At 50.6% G+C, this 15,779-nt stretch overlaps 1 protein-coding gene across 2 annotated transcripts; it reads left to right on the plus strand.

The window, feature by feature from the left end:
- TAL1 (TAL bHLH transcription factor 1, erythroid differentiation factor) lies at nucleotides 1-9,730 on the plus strand. 2 transcript variants are annotated; one of them, XM_054165450.1, is made up of 5 exons: nucleotides 1-123; nucleotides 1,479-1,628; nucleotides 3,026-3,460; nucleotides 4,199-4,290; nucleotides 8,690-9,730. In XM_054165450.1, coding segments are annotated over exons 2-5 (948 nt in total). In that variant the 5' UTR covers nucleotides 1-123; nucleotides 1,479-1,626; the 3' UTR covers nucleotides 9,109-9,730. The 2 variants fall into 2 exon arrangements, with proteins under 2 accessions (XP_054021425.1, XP_054021424.1); XM_054165449.1 differs by lacking the exon at nucleotides 1,479-1,628.
- Nucleotides 9,731-15,779: the final 6,049 nt, after the last annotated feature.

Here is a 15,779-nt window from a genome sequence, read left to right on the forward strand (position 1 = left end):
AACTGGACGTGATGTGGAATTAGAGCCTACCCAGCTGAAGCCACCCAACACTTACTACAAATATAGCCGCGATGCGTAGGCCACAAAATGGCTCCACTCACTTTTCCCAATGAAAAGCAAATGGTGAGTAGGCAGGAATCCGGCCCTGCCAGCGGGGAACCGGGGGTTTGGGGGGTGGGGGTTTCAGGTGGCAGCCAGGGGTACTTGAGGGGCTTCTATCCCAATCGGGTGACAGGTGAGGGGGTAAAAACAAAATAAATCCCAAGGCTTTTCCGCGGTTGGGTTATGATATTTTTTGTTAATTCTTTAACGCCGGGTGGATGATGATGATGATGATGAGACGCTTTCTTCTTTGAAAAGATGAGGTGCGCTTCTCACCCCACCCCGGGCCCCCCGGGGTGGGCTGCGGCAGCGAGGGCGTGGGTGGGACCCGCCGTGGGTGAAGCACCCGCCGGGCCCGGCTGCCGCCAGCCTTTCCCCGGGGGGACACAGCAGGACCCGGCCTGGCCGCTACGGGCCTGCTCGCTTGTTCCAGGGGGGAGCTCCCCCATATACCGCTCCCTCCCGCCCGTCCGTCCGCTTTGGGGTGATTTCCCCATAAAAAGGCCCGCGGGAGAGGTGCGTTTCTGGGCTGCAAATTTCCTGCCGATCTGCTGCTGGAAAACAAAAGGATTTTGCGGAATAGAAACCAACAGGCGGGGAATTAATACCCTCCCCCCTCCATTTTTCTAAACGAATTCGCCCCCAAACGAAGGCAAAACACTGCGGGGATTTTTGCGGCTTGGTGCATTTCGTTTGTTAACGAAAGCGAGAGAAGTCACCGTCGGGATTACTTCGCTTTTAACGAAGGACAACGCATTAATTTTTTTTGCATGATTTCGTGGCGGCGGGGGGGAAACGTCCTCGCCTTCCTGTTGATACGCGGCCGGGAGCGGGCTCACCCCTCCGGCCACCCGGCCCCGGCCATCGCGGCACCTCGGCCGGGAGAGCTGCCAGTAACCGGCCCCGTTAGGAATTAAATTTGCCCGGTTAGGAATTAAATTTTTCCAGACGGGCGTGGAAGAAGCCGCCGCTGCCGCTCTTTACGAGCGCATCGGGAGAAAAACAACTCCGTCTGGGATTTCCTCCCGGGGAGACCGGGCTTGGGACGTGTCAAAAATCCCCACCGAATTCGCTGCAAATAGAGGAATTATTTTTTTCTTTAAAAAAAAAAATATTTATTTTATTTTTGGGTTGACTTCTTTTTTCCACGCCAGGCCGTGGCCGCCGCGCCCGGTGGCCCCCCTGTGCGAGGCGGTGGCTCACGGCTGCGCAGCGCAAGGGGGACACTGGGGGTGGCCGCTGTCCCCGCTAAACGGGGGCCGCCCCGGGGTGCCGTCCCCTCCTTCCCTCTCCGCTGCACCCCTCTGATCTCTGGCAGTCCGGGCCCACAAGATCCACCCTCTCCTCTTCTTGTCCCCCCCTTCTCTTCCTCCCAGGATTTAGCAGTTTTATCCCGATGCGGGTGTCCTTCCTCTCTGTAAAGTCGTAAGTACCTTGAGGTGGGAGGAGTAAATTCAGCCTGACACTGAGAGCGCTTTTGTTGAAACAGGAGAGACTTGCGGTGTCCCTACTTAAATATGACACATGTGAGTAATCTCTTCCTATACAATATCGGAATAGGCAATTAGATTTTTCTTTCTAGAGGGCTGGCGGGGAGGAGGCTGGAGGAGAGGCAGAGAGCTTGTGCTTTACGTTGGGTGGTTGTTTTGTTTTGGTGTGGGCTTTTTTAAAGAGAGATTGGCGAGATATGGAGAAAAAAATGGGGTTTCTCTCGTAATTCTGCCCAACAAAAACGAAAACCCAAAGCATTATATATGTATTATATCTATAATAAATATAGATTACCCAAGGCAAAGCACTGAGCAGAATAGGGAGGAGAGCCGGTGTGTGGCAGCCCCCCGCTCCGCGAAGCCTCTTATTTACAGGAGGAAAAAAAACCCCACACAACTGAGCGAGGTGTGGGAGAAACAGCATGGCGATAGTCGCGATATGGCTTCCTGCCCTCGGCGAGAGGTAGCCTGTCGAGGCATTATTCGTTCCACGGCAGAAGCGGGACAATGAGGGCCGCGGGTGGAGGGCTGCTCCTCGCCGGGCCCCTTCCTTCTTCCTGCGGCGCCGAGTACGCGGGGGTATTGACTCCGCTATGGGCTGCTTTAACCCCCTCCCTCAAAGGAAAAAGTGGCTTCGGGTATAGTTCAGTGTTTTAGAAATAATAGCCACAAACGAAAACGGGAGGAGAGGCGGTCAACCCTCAAACTGAGGCCGCTGCTGGGGGGCAGGGCCTTGATGGGATGGTTCCACGGGGCGGCGAACACCACCGGGGTCCCCAATTCGGGGATAAATTCCCCCACAGCGGAGCGGAGGGTTGTGCTGAGCCTTCCCGGACGTAATTTGGCCGCATGATTTCACACGCAGACACCGCGTCACTCCGGGCGCTGGTTTCGCTACACTTGCCGCTGTCAACCTTCCGCGTGTAGAGTCGCTAATCAGCGCGGCTGCGGAAGGGAGCACGGTGGGGTCCGGCCCTGCTGCCCCCTGCGCGGTGCGTCGGGCAGGGCCTGGGCGCTGTGGTACGTCACAGCGCCGCTGCTCCGAGGGGTTCCTTGACGTCACGGAGCGCCTCGGCCCTGTCGTGACGTCACAGCACGGCTCGGCTGTGTGACCCCACGGACCCCCGGACCCTCTCGCAGTGATGCCGAGGCTCGTCCCTCCGGCAAACTCCAGTGCATTTGGGGTGATCAGTGCTTCCTCCGCCCTCCCCCGGGCAAACTCCGGTGGTTTTGGCGTGATCGGTGCCTCCCTTGCCCTCCCCCCCGGCCAAACTCCAACGGATTTTGGGATATTAGTGCCTCCCCCCAACTTTCCCCCATTTCTCGCCTTCGAAGCCCGACTCTTGAAGCGCCCCCACCCCGTCGGGGCGGTGCCCTGGATGGGGTATCCCCCCCAAGCTGGGGCCGCCCTTCACCACTATCTCTCTCTGCAGGACGATGGACAGGCCTCCCGCCCCGCCGCCCCCCAGTGACCCCCGCGATGCCCGCCCTCCCCGGCGGCACGACTCGGAAGCGGAGACCACGAGCGATCCGGAGAGCAGCCGTGGGGGCATGGAGGCGCCGGCCGACCCCCAGCTGCTGCTCAATGGGGCGTCCAAGGAGGCGGGCCGGCCCTCCCCTGGGCCCCCCTCCGCCCCCGTGCCCGTGCCCGTCATCGAGCTGGTGCGTCGGGGGGGCTCTTTGGACATAAAAAGCCGGGAAGCGGCAGGGGAGGCGATGCAGAGAGCGCCGGGCGCCGAGCCGTGCCGCGCAGCCGAGGCCGCCTGCGAGGCCCGCATGGTGCAGCTGAGTCCCCCCGCGCTGCCGTTGCAGCCCCCCGGCAGGGCCATGCTCTACAACCTGGGCCAGCCGCTTGCCGCCATCAACAGGTCCGTGTGTCTCCCACCCCAGCCCCGGAGGGGGTCCCCGAGGGGTCCCCCGTTCGGCTGAGGGACTTGGTGCTGAGGAGGGAGGGAGGGAGGGAGGGTGGGGGGGGCGGCATCAGTATCCCTTCCACGGAGCGCTTAGTCATCGCGGGTTTGCATGCAACTTCTCAAAGGAAGAAAGGGGGGAGGAATTAACCCGAAACGAAAAACTGTCGTTCCTAGGAAAAAAAAAAAATATATATTCACGGTAGAAATGTCCCGGCCAGAGCAACGGGTCCGTCAAGAAAGGGGGTACCGGTCGGGAGCTGTATTAGATCCCCGGAGCGATCCAGGCGCTCCCTGCGCTTGGATGAGTCCTGCAATAAGGGACAGAGAAAGCGGGAACAGGGACTCGTTCTGCCAGCTCCTGCCCCAGGGTAGGCTGCGGTGCGGAATCGATCCGGGCTGGAGAGCCGCGGGGAACGGTGTAAGCTTTGCCCAAGTCCCGCTGTCCCGGGTGCCCCGGGCTACCACATCCCCCGGTCCACATAGGGCTGGCGTCCCCCTCTGCGTGTCCCCGGGCGGCTGCGTGTCGTGTGTTCACACGACGCCAGGCTCGGATTCGTGAGCTGTCAGCTCTTTCCGTGGTCACGGAGTAGCTCGACTTCCCGCCTGCTCCGGGAGCTTCCCTCCCACGGGGACCCGGCCATGCCGGGGGAATGCCGGCGCGTCCTTATGGCCTCTTTTGCCTTTCCTTTGCAGCGGCTTTTTCGGTGAACCGGACTCCTTCTCTATGTACGGCAGCAATCGGGTGAAGAGGAGACCCTCTCCCTACGAGATGGAGATCACCGACGGTGAGAGATGTTCGACTCTGCACTGTCTCTTGGGAGGGGGGGGGTCCCCATTTGCTGAAAGGAGCACGGTGCCACGTGCTGGGGATTAAATCCCAAATTCTAAAAGGCGCATAGGATATATGTAGGGGCAGAGGAGCTTCCCCTGGTAAAGCTGTGCTAGCAGAGCCCAGGTCCGTCCTAAGGACCAGCAGTGTGGTGGTGGATTTGCTGTCACGCAGCAAAGCAGTTCAGCGTATGGTTAATTACACCCCTGTTCTGCAAATTGCTTAAAGACTAAATCCAAAGGAAACCACTAAATTTTAAGTCTTTGTTGAAGTGCAGAGGCTGGACCAGGGCCATTGCGATGACGTGCTGTGTTTGCAAACCTTTTCAGCCAGGAGACTGTCCTAATGCAGATCGCAACCTCGAGCATAAAGATCCCACCTGCCTTTAAACTGCCTTGAAGCAAAAAGCTAAACCTGTGCTAAAGTCTGTAGGGTCACAGCAGGATGGGGTCCAGTCCCTTTGCCAGCCTGTCTGCACCCTTGATTCCGTATTTACCCGCAGCCTGCTGCAGCCCGCTGTGAAGAAATAACACCATGTCGCGTCTTGTGGCAAAGCCCTGGAGCAGAGCGGAGGGCGATAGCCTGGTGTCGGACTGGAGATCCCAGATGCCGGGATCCCTGCTGGACTGGCAGGATAATTTCAAGAGGTGAAGGCAGGGAGCGCAGAACAGGATCCCGCTCCCAGGCATGGGCTGCGGGAGCCTGCGGGGCTCCCCAGGCAGAGGGGTGTCTGCAGCCTGGAAGGCTGACCCGTTTATCTGCAGAGTTAACAGCCTCTACAAATGAGTTCCATTGAAATGTATTTTCTCTTCAGCGACTGTAAACGCTGCATTTCAATCGCTAGACAATTAATCTTCCTTCTTCCTAGCTAGCTGTCCCTTTCCTGCTCCCCGGATAAGCCTAAATCAGATCAAATCATAATCCACATCACTCCCAAATAACTCGCTACGGAATGACGGGCTCAAGGCGTTATCTGCATTCATCAGCCCCTCTCTCCCCCATCCCTGCCCTCCTCCGTCTGCCCGGTCCTTTCAGCCTATAGCCCCGTGGGGCGCAGGCTGTCTCCAGCCCCGGCACAAGAAGATCTTTTTGTCTGGGCTTCGATTCAGAGGCTTAGCTGCCCAAAGTCCATCAAATCATGGTGACTGACTAGAGCTTTTGACTTGCTGTTGAATTAGATAGTAAGGATTACAGACATACTTGGTTGTAATCAAGGTTTTTTTGGAGATACTTGGTTGTAACCAAGTTTTTGTATACGCGCTTTAATGCAGGTATATAGATGGAGTCCAATCCTGCAGGTTCTGGCTCAGCCTCTTTCCAAGACTAGCCTCAGAACTGTTTTTTGGTTGGGTTTTTTTTTTTTTTTGGTGGGGGAAAATAGGTCCAGATGATGCTGTTTGAACAGGAGCAATTTGTAGCAATGTGCATCTCATGCCTGCTTGGTCTGCTGGGCTTTGCTCAGGGTTGTGATGGTCGCCTGCCAGGTGCCACTGCAGCTCACAAAACCACTGCTTCTGAGGGTCCTCAGCAGAAGGGCAGGAGGGTCTTGCTGGGTACTTGGTGTTTGGTTTCCTCTGTCAGGAAATGAGTGGCAGGCTTCCCCCTCCTCCACTTTGGGGAAAGTTTGGTGCCTTGAATAATTTATTTCAAAATAGATAGAAATGGAGCTAAAAATGTTAAAGAAGTATCTGCAAGGATATTGTGGAACTCAGGAAGCTCATCTTTGTATTGGGGTTTTTTTTTTCTCAGTTCCTTAATTACAGTTTAAAAAAAAAGCCTCAATCAGTCAATTAGAACAAAATGCAGGCAGAAATTCTCAACCTATTGCTTGAATTAATCACAAGGCAAGTTTCTCTATGAGAAATAAATCTGTTCTGCTATGGGGCATTTTAAATGTCTCCATTGCTTGACATATTTTGTCCAAACCCCTGATCTTTTTCTCATATATATATATATATTCAATTCAATTGATGCAGGAATCAAGAACTCCAATGATGTTAGAAATTGTGCTATATACTGGAGCTAGGTTTGGGTGCCCCAGAAGAAAATGAAGAGCTCTTTCTCATTCTGGTTTCTGATGTGTTTATGAATAGATGCCTTTTAATCAACAGTTAGTCCTTCAGTGAATAGAAGTGCATGTTTGAAGCCTGTGAAGATTAGAAGCTTTCTGACATTTGCCTTTTTTTCCCAATAAACTGTATCCAAGGTGATTTTTTCTTATACCCTTACACTCCCTTAATGGGAGTAAAAAGGTTTTAGGCTGCATCTCCTTCTGGATTCAAGGATGGTTGCTTTGCCTTGCCTGGAAAGAACAATTAAGTGTTGAAACCGTTGTATTACTGTAGTAGGCTGCCGCACAGTCTCCACTGCCTTCTTGGTAGTGCAGCACACGCTTGTGGTGTTGAGGTCCCCTTGGTCCCCACCACCTTCTCTGTGACCTCATGGCACAGGGAGTTGTGCACATCAGGGAGAAGAAACCTTCCCTTTCCATGAACACATAAATTCATACAAAAGGCATTTATGTGCTGTTTGGGAGTGAAAAATTGCCTTCGTTAAAGTGTCGGGCTGGGATCTTGGAGGTCAGAGATGAGCTTCTCATTTTAATATGCTTCAGCTTCTCCCAGGGACTCAGCAGTTTTGGGGGACTCCCTGCTCTTGAGCACACTGTGAGGAGAAGTGAGTTGTATGGTTGCTCACACACTGGAGAAGCTGAGAGCTTTAATGTGGCTGTTTGGGAGAGTGTCCCACACAAACTCTGCAGTGGGGAATACTTTTGTGTGATGCACTGGACCAAAGGGTCTCAGTTCTCCCTGAAGGGAGGGAAGTGTGATGGTGGTCAATCAGCTGGAACATGTCATGCCAGGTAGGGTCTGTCAAGGTGCAGCCTGACTTGGATGTCTCTAAAATCACAACTGTTTGGCTGCGCTGCAGCAGTCAAAGCAGCCAAGAGTTTTGCTCTGTAAGAATGAATAATGATGTTTTAATGACTCCCAGGATGCTGGTTTCACTGGGTGATGCCAGAAATGTGATTTAAGCTCTTTGCTACGGCCCAGGACTTGCTCCTGCCAGAAGGAAATAGTTAGGCAAGTGTCTCAGAGTGGGGGTTACAGGGGAGAGAATCACCAATGTGGTATCTTCAAGTCTTTGCTTCATACTTTGTGATGATCTTCACCCTGTCTTCATCCTATGGGGTTTCTGCCATGGTCTTTCTCCTACAGTTTCATGAGATCACTGTGTCCTTCCATTGTTGGTGTCCTCTGGAGGTGTGGATAAAAAGGTTATTCACGACAAAAGCATCTTATTGTAGTGTCTATTTACATGAACTATTTTCCCAAGGGCCTGCAGTCCTTACTTGAAGTGTTGCTATTCCTGCAGCACAGCTCTTCCAGACAGACATGCTTTTTGGTCTCCCCTACAACAGAGGCCAACAGGAGTTAACCTAGTGATCTGAAAGGATTGGTGTGTTTTGTGTGTCCATCTTGTTTAACATGTCCCATCAGGAATATGGCTGTAAAATTACAGGGATCACATGTAACTGAACCAAATGGACAACTGCAGCAATTCAGAATTCCTTCCCCAGTTAGTGTCAGCTAGGGAGCCTTTCCCCTGCAGCACTGATGTGCAGAGAGAGCAGGTGCTCCTCAAGTCAGCTGTGAAACTGCTTCATCCTCCACCCATGATCACCCTTCCAGCAGGGACTCTGCTTTTACCCCCTGGGTTGCATTGCTGCCTGTCCTCATTGAAATAGGGATCTACCTTGTTTCATGCAAACCACCCAGAAGGCTGGTGGCAATCCCACGGTCTCTATCAGCTCTGAATCTTGCCTACTTTAAGGAAGATCTCTGGATCTTAGACTTGTCAAAAGACTCTGCTCAAGCTGCCTTCCCAATGTTACATCCTTAAGACACTTTCGTGATGGAATTAAAATCATCTGGTGAGACAGGCTTTTAATAAGACCCTGAGATACCTTGTTGATGATCTGAGATACCTTAAAAATACAGCAAGCTTCTGTACATCTGTCATGGTCTAAGCTTTCCTCATGAGGTCTTGGGTGAAAGGTTGGTGACAGGTTGGACTTGATGATCTTTGAGGTCTTTTCCAACCTTGTTGATTCTATGATTCTAATTTAGGCATCTCAGGAGACCCCTAAAAAGCTCTAACTTCACGTTTCCCTTCCACTGGGTTGAACAGAAGTTAGGGCAACCTCAGCTCATCAGGCGAGCTGGAAAGTGTTTCACTGCCTTGCTGTTGCCACTGCAGTAGGTTGGTTAACGCGGGGAAGGGCGAGCTGTTCAGCAGAGCGCTGAAGGCCCTGTTAACGCTCTGCTCTCGCTTCTGCACGCTCTCCACCGCAGGTCCTCACACGAAGGTGGTTCGTCGCATTTTTACCAACAGCCGGGAGAGGTGGAGGCAGCAGAACGTCAACGGAGCCTTCGCAGAGCTTCGCAAGCTCATCCCCACCCACCCGCCCGACAAGAAACTGAGCAAGAACGAGATCCTGCGCCTGGCTATGAAATACATCAACTTCCTCGCCAAGCTGCTCAACGACCAGGAAGAAGAAGGAAACCAAAGGGGCAAAGCGAACAAAGACTCTGGGATAGTCCAGGAAGACCTCCTGCAGGACATGTTGTCACCTAACTCTAGCTGTGGAAGTTCTTTAGATGGAGCAGCGAGTCCAGACAGCTTCACAGAAGAGCATGAAACCCTAGATTCCAAGCACACGCGGAGCCTCCACCACGCCATTCTCCCCGTAGAAGGCAACGCACAGCGGTGATGACCTTCCGCGTCGCTCCCGAAGTATTAAGCGGGGAGGTGAGACCTGAGCGCGCAGATGCTGGAACTTGTGCCCGTGGGATTTGTGATCCTGCCTTTCCCCAGGAGCTCGGGCCCCCTGTCCTCCCCAGCCCGGGGTGGAGCGGCTGGCGTGTTGGCCAAGGACAAGACCACACCAGATGGACATTCGGTATTTAGGTACGTGATCGTACAAAGAAGAAAAGCGTTGAAGTCATCTTCATTGTACATACTGCTCGTGATTGTGATCCTGGAGAGGGGAAGGAGACGTGGCCAGCATCTCTCCAGCATTTAGAGGATTTTCAGACCGTTTGACAGCTGTCGCTTTTCAGTCGCTGGGTTGAGGCATTGAACTCCTTTTTCACTGCCGACAGAGGCCACCGATGCTTTCCAGCTCCGTGTGGCGCTGGAGACTGCTGAAACCTGCAGTGCTGCAGCATTTCTACAGCCTGTGGCAGGAGCTGGGGCCACGTGTTCCTGTTGGCCCAGAGTTTTTGACTGTATCTTTTTAAAGGGGTGAAAAAAAAAATACCTTCAGCAAAAGAACTATTAAAAGGATTAAGACTATTTCCTCTTCTCTCCTTTTCTTTTCTTCTTCTTCCCCACCCCCCTTTCTTTCTTTCCCCTCTACCTAACTTTGCATCATTTGGGGTTGTTGTATTTATGATGTGGGATTACTTCTGTTCAACACTGTCATGCAGTATCCACTGAACAAAAAGGTACATAGGTGTTTTCTGCTGCCCTCCCGGTCCCTGATTCCTCTGCTGGCAACACTCCTTAGGTGAGCTCTAAGCCTGTTGTGGTCTCCTGGAGTTTTCCCAGCAGTGTCTGTAGGGCTGGAGCTTCTCTCAAGGAAGATGAATTTCAGAATTGGTAAGGGAAAACAAAAAACCCCCCCATTTGCTAGTGAAGCAGCCCTTAGGACTGGAGGATATTTTCAATTCCAAAAGCAACAAAAAAAGCAAAAAGAGTTGATGATGCATCAACAGTGTGTGTGTGTGTGTGTACATAGGGTTATAAAAAGGTTTTAATGGTATGCTTTGAATTTTTTGGTTTTATTGTGTGAAAATGGTGGTGGTGGTGGTTCAGATGTGCCAATGCCAGAAGGCTGGACTACAGTGCTGGATGTAATCCAGGGTTAGGAGAGTCCTCGTCTGCTTGAGGCTGGTAGGAGCCCACAACCTCTCCAAATCTTCTAGGGAAGCACTAAAAGCGGTGGTGGGATTAGCCTCCGTTCCTGAGTGCTCAGATTGGTGCAACATTTGATCCCTACCACTAAGCTGATCCTCTGATCCCTGCTGCCCCCCAAGGGAGGGCATTTGGAAAACAGGACTGGGTAGCAGGAGGCTGCTGCTGCTGCAATGGCTGGGAGCTGATGACCACATCATGCCATCATTGCTGCATCAGGCCCATCTCTCACCCCAACACCTGATGCCTGATGGAGCAGTTTCCCCAAGCTCATCATCTCCCTCTGCAGAGATGTCAAGGCACAGAAATATTTACTATTTTACAGTAAAAAAAAACCCACCCCAATACCCACAAACATCCTTTGGAAGGGAAAAAGTCCTTTGAGCAGGGACACTTCCACTGCTCTTGTTCCTTTTCAGGGGTGCCGAGGTACAAGGAAACACAGAGGATTTTGGCAGGTGGTCTGCAAGCCCCTCCTGGCTTAAGTCAGAGCCCTGTCATTTCCATTCCCACTTACTTTAATGCCTCTTTGTAAATAATAAATGGAAGGTTGGCACATTAGGTGGAATTAGTTGCCTGGGAAGGGGTCCTGGCCCAAGGTTTCCAGCATAGATCACAAACACTTCTAAAGCACCAGCTTTAAATTGGGGGAAAGGAGAAAAGACCTTCCCGGGTCCAGATCATCTATTCTGGGAGGTTTTACTAAAAGGGGTTACCCCCAGGGCTGGCCAGGGGAGAGGTGACAGCAGGTCATGGTGCAAAGCTGAGGAAGAGGTTTGGGCTGCTCCAAGTGCCAGGGGTAGGAGAGGTAGGTGGTGAGGGCTGACAGGTAGGAGCCCTCTGGGAAATGAGGGTGATGCTGTCACACAGGTAAAGGTTTTCAGCATTTGAAACGAGCCCAGGCTGGGGTGGGTGAGGCTTCTACACCCTTTGTATGAAACTGTTGCAAGGGAAAAAAGAAGAAAGAATCCCTGACACTCAGAAATTCCTGATTCCCCACAATGTCATTATTCTAAAACCTCTTTTTTTTTTGGTATCTGAACAGTTGGCAAAATGGTACAACCTTGGTGGCACCCCCCCTAAAGCCCCCATGTACAGGCATGCCTGCTCCGTAGCACTCAGCAGAGTGTGCTGTAGGTCTCCGGGGGTATGTACAGTTGTACTTCAATTGTGATTTGAATGGTACATGTCCTCTGCCCACCTCTCCTCCTGCCTGCTTCACCTCTCGCTGTGGGGACCGTTGCCTTCTGTTTTCTGCTGGGAGCAGCGCTTTGGGGCAATGTCATGACTGCGTGAGTGAATTCCTGCCTTACCATTTTGGGGGGTGGGGGGTGGGGGGGTTCCAGCCCCACCCCTTTCTCTGCCACCCTTCTCTTGGATTTCTGCATTTTTTCTGCAGAAATGGAAGTAACCAGACCTGGTACCCTCAGTCTTGACCCACTGTGGATGTGCTATTTAGAAAACACATTTGTTGTAATGTGTGTGTATATATAAATATATATATATAATGAATATATCAAGAATATTTCTAAATAAAGTTTTGCAAAGCACCCTCCCCTTGCTGTCTCCCACCTCCTTGCTCGGATCCAGCTCTGCTTCAGCATTCCATTCATAGACACTATGGGGGTGAGGATGCTGGCGCCTCCCATCCCCAGCCGTCAAGAGCCGTAAGCAGGCAGCAAAAACCTTGCAAAAGGCTCTGCTGATTATTTTTTCGTCTTCTCGCTTTGCTCACCCCGTCCAGCCTGGGCAGGGCTTTTGCAGAGAGAGCAAGCGGGAGGAAGAACGCGTGGGGCTGGCAGGAAGGAAGATGGGCGGTGAAGCAATCCCCCTGCCACAGGCGAGCGTTACCAGCCGCCACGGCCTTACCCCCAGCACGCTAATTGCGGGCCCTCTAAAGGCTCTCGCTGCCTTTTCCTCTCTTTCAGGGAGGGGGATGGTGCGGGGAGGGGGCTGCTGGGGGCAGTGCTGCTTCCGCTTTACACCCTGGCAGTGTTTGGTCCCAATTTAATAGGCAATAGCAGTAATTCCTCTTTTTCTTTTTCCTTTTTCTTTAATTTTTTCCCTCTTTTTCCTTTTCTTTTCCTTTTATTTTTATCTTTTTCTTTTTCTTTTTCTTTTGCTTTTGCTTTTTCTTTTTCCTCTTTTTCTTTTCCTCTTTTTCTTTTTCTTTCTTTTCCCTTTTTTCTTTTTATTTTTTCTTTCTTTTTCTTTTCCCTTTTTTCCCCCCTTTCTTTCTTTCCCCTTTTTTATTTTTCTTTTTTTCCTTTCTTCTTCTTTTCCTCTTTTTCTTTTTCTTTTTTTCTTTCTTCTTCTTTTCCTCTTTTTCTTTTTCTTTTTTTTTTTCTTTTTCTTTTTTTTTTCTTTTTCTTTTCTTTTTCTTCTTCTTTTCCTCTTTTTCTTTTTCTTTTTCTTTTTCTTTTTCTTTTTCTTTTTCTTTTTCTTTTTCTTTTTCTTTTTCTTTTTCTTTTTCTTTTTCTTTTTTGTTTTTCTTATGTTTCTTTTTCTCTGTTTTTCCCTTTCCTTTTCATTTTCCTTTTTCCCTTTTCCTTTTCCTTTTTTCCTTTATCCTTTTTCCTTAAAAAAAAAAAAAGGACAAGAAAAAGAAGTTGTTGGCACAGCCATGTGCAGAAACACTTTAAAAACCAAGTGAGCTGGTAACATTAACTAGGGAGTGTATACAGGCTAAATGATCCCTTGGACATATGTGTGTATATGTGTGTTTTAACATATATATATATATATATGTGTATATATATATATGTAAAACTACAGCATCATGCTGCTGATGGTGGCCATCACCATACCCATAGCATGGAGCAGGTGAACAGGAGTGGCACTGCAGGTATTACTTAGAATTTACTTACTTAGAATAAACCAGGTTGGAAGAGACCTTCAAGATCATCGCGTCCAACCCATCAACCAATCCAACACCACCTAAACAACTAACCCACGGCACCAAGCACCCCATCAAGTCTCCTCCTGAACACCTTCAATGATGGCGACTCCACCACCTCCCCAGGCAGCCCATTCCAATGGGCAATCACTCTTTCTGTATAGAACTTTTTCCTAACATCTAGCCTGAACCTCCCCTGGCGCAGCCTGAGACTGTGTCCTCTTGTTCTGGTACTGGCTGCCTGGGAGAAGAGACCAACATCCTTCTGTCTACAACCTCCCTTCAGGTAGTTGTAGAGAGTGATAAGGTCACCCCCGAGTCTCCTCTTCTCCAGGCTAAGCAACCCCAGCTCCCTCAGCCTCTCCTCATAGGGCTTGTGTTCCAAACCCCTCACCAACTTTGTTGCTCTTCTCTGGACTCGTTCCAGCAAGTCAACAAGTATTTTCTTTACTTTCTGTTTCAGAGTCATTACCTATTCAAACAGGGTCTTCCAGAGCACCCCCTACTTTTTTAGAACACCCCTCCCAAAAGCCTAGCTGCTAAAATCCCCCCATGCTCAGCAGCCCACGAGCTTTTAAAGTTTCTGGGTGACATTTCCCCAGGGGTGATAGAGGGCTCCCCCTCCTAGGTTCCAACTCACATGGTGGAGAGACCTGCCTGGAACACAGGGAGATCCCCCCAAAGCCAGGCAGAGCAAAGCCCCTGCAGCTGGGAATGGGCTGACTTCCATCCTGGATGCTGGACCAAGGCATGGGATGGGGTGTGTGACTGCTGAGTGTTTATCTGGGGTTGAGCAACCAGGGCTGCACCTCTGCTTTAACCCTCATCCCCTGTCCTGCTGCCAGCCTGGTGAGAGCTGATAGCTCATCCACCGTTTATCTCTCCCTTCCACCTCCCATCCATCTCCCTCCCTCCTTTCATCACCAGTACAATTCTTCTTCCACTTCTCTGAAGCTTCTTTACCTTCTTCAGTTAGAACATCCTTCATGGCCACACAGACTCTGCCATGCAAAGGGAAGGACATCTTCAGGTGAAGTTTTCAAGCCACTCCCTGCACGTGTGTGTGTGTATATATATATATGTATATATTTAATGCAGAAACATAGAATCATAAGATGTTTGGAAGAGACCTTTAAAGCTCAACTAGTCCAACCCTTCTGCAGTGAGTAGGGACATTTTCTATCAGGTCAGGTTACTGAGAGCCTCATCCAACCCAAACATGAACGTTTACAGGGATGGGGCATCTGCCACCTCTCCGGGGCAAGAAACCACTCTCTGCCAGAAAGTTTTCTGCAGTAGGAGACAGACCAGAACCTCCAGTACCTTGTGAGAGAATAGAATAGAATAGAATAGAATAGAATAGAATAGAATAGAATAGAATAGAATAGAATTAACCAGGTTGGAAGAGACCTTTGAATCATGGAGTCCAACCTATCACCCAACACCATCTAATCAACTAAACCATGGCACCAAGCAAGCCATCCAGTCTCCTCCTAAACACCTCCAGTGATGGTGACTCCACCACCTCCCTGGGCAGCACGTCCCAATGGCAAATCACTCTTTCTGGGAAGAACTTCTTCCTAAGATCCAGCCTAACCCTCCCCTGGCACAGCTTGAGACTGCTCTGTGGATTCAAATGTACAGGAAAACACCAACCCAATCCAATCTGTTGTTTTTTTCTCTGTTATGCATAACAGAGGAGAAAGTTGGGAAAAGTCCCTTAGTGTCCTGCCCTCCACTGCACAGTATTGGGAGGGTGATAGTGTGGGTGATGTTGCCCTTAGCTGGGCTAGGGCTGGGGTTCTGATCTCATTGGTGGCATCACAAAGCTGGTGAGAGATCTGGAGCACAAGTCCTGTGAGGAGAGACTGAGGGAGCTGGGATTGCTTAGCTTGGAGAAGAGGAGGCTGAGGGGAGACCTCATTGATGTCTACAACTACCTGAAGGGAGGTTGTAGCCAGGTGGGGGTTGGTCTCTTCTCCCAGGAAACCTGTGACAGAACAAGAGGACACAGTCTCAAGCTGCACCAGGCGAGGTTTAGGCTGGATGTTAGAAAGAAGTTCTTCACAGAAAGAGAGATTGCCCTTTGGAATGCGCTGCCCAGGGAGGTGGTGGAGTCATCATCACTGGAAGTGTTTAGGAAGAGACTGGATGGGGTAATTGGTGCCATGGTTTAGTTGATGAGATGGTGTTGGGTGATACGTTGGACTTGATGATCTCAAAGGTCTTTTCCAACCTGGTTAATTCTATTCTATTCTATTCTATTCTATTCTATTCTATTCTATTCTATTCTATTCTATTCTATTCTATTCTATTCTATTCTATTCTCTCACAAGGTGCTGGAGGTTCTGGTCTGTCTCCTACTGCAGAAAACTTTCTGGCAGAGGGTGGTTTCTTCACAAACTTGAAGCAAGTGCATTCAAAGGTATTTTGTTCACCCATGTTTCTAATGTGTTCCAGGAAACTGGTGACATTCAGGCTCCTGAGGACAGAAAATATCCCTTCCCACTGCACACATGACGCTGGGGAGTGAGAACAGAGGGGAAGTGGCAGTGAGATAAAATTGAATT

This window comes from Dryobates pubescens, chromosome 11, assembly GCF_014839835.1.
Source record: "Dryobates pubescens isolate bDryPub1 chromosome 11, bDryPub1.pri, whole genome shotgun sequence".
Taxonomy (NCBI): domain Eukaryota; kingdom Metazoa; phylum Chordata; class Aves; order Piciformes; family Picidae; genus Dryobates; species Dryobates pubescens.

Coding starts and splice junctions, on each gene's coding strand:
- TAL1 (XM_054165449.1), top strand. Junction 3,461..4,198: donor CCGCTTGCCGCCATCAACAG/GTCCGTGTGTCT, acceptor TTTCCTTTGCAG/CGGCTTTTTCGGTGAACCGG. Junction 4,291..8,689: donor CGAGATGGAGATCACCGACG/GTGAGAGATGTT, acceptor TCTCCACCGCAG/GTCCTCACACGAAGGTGGTT.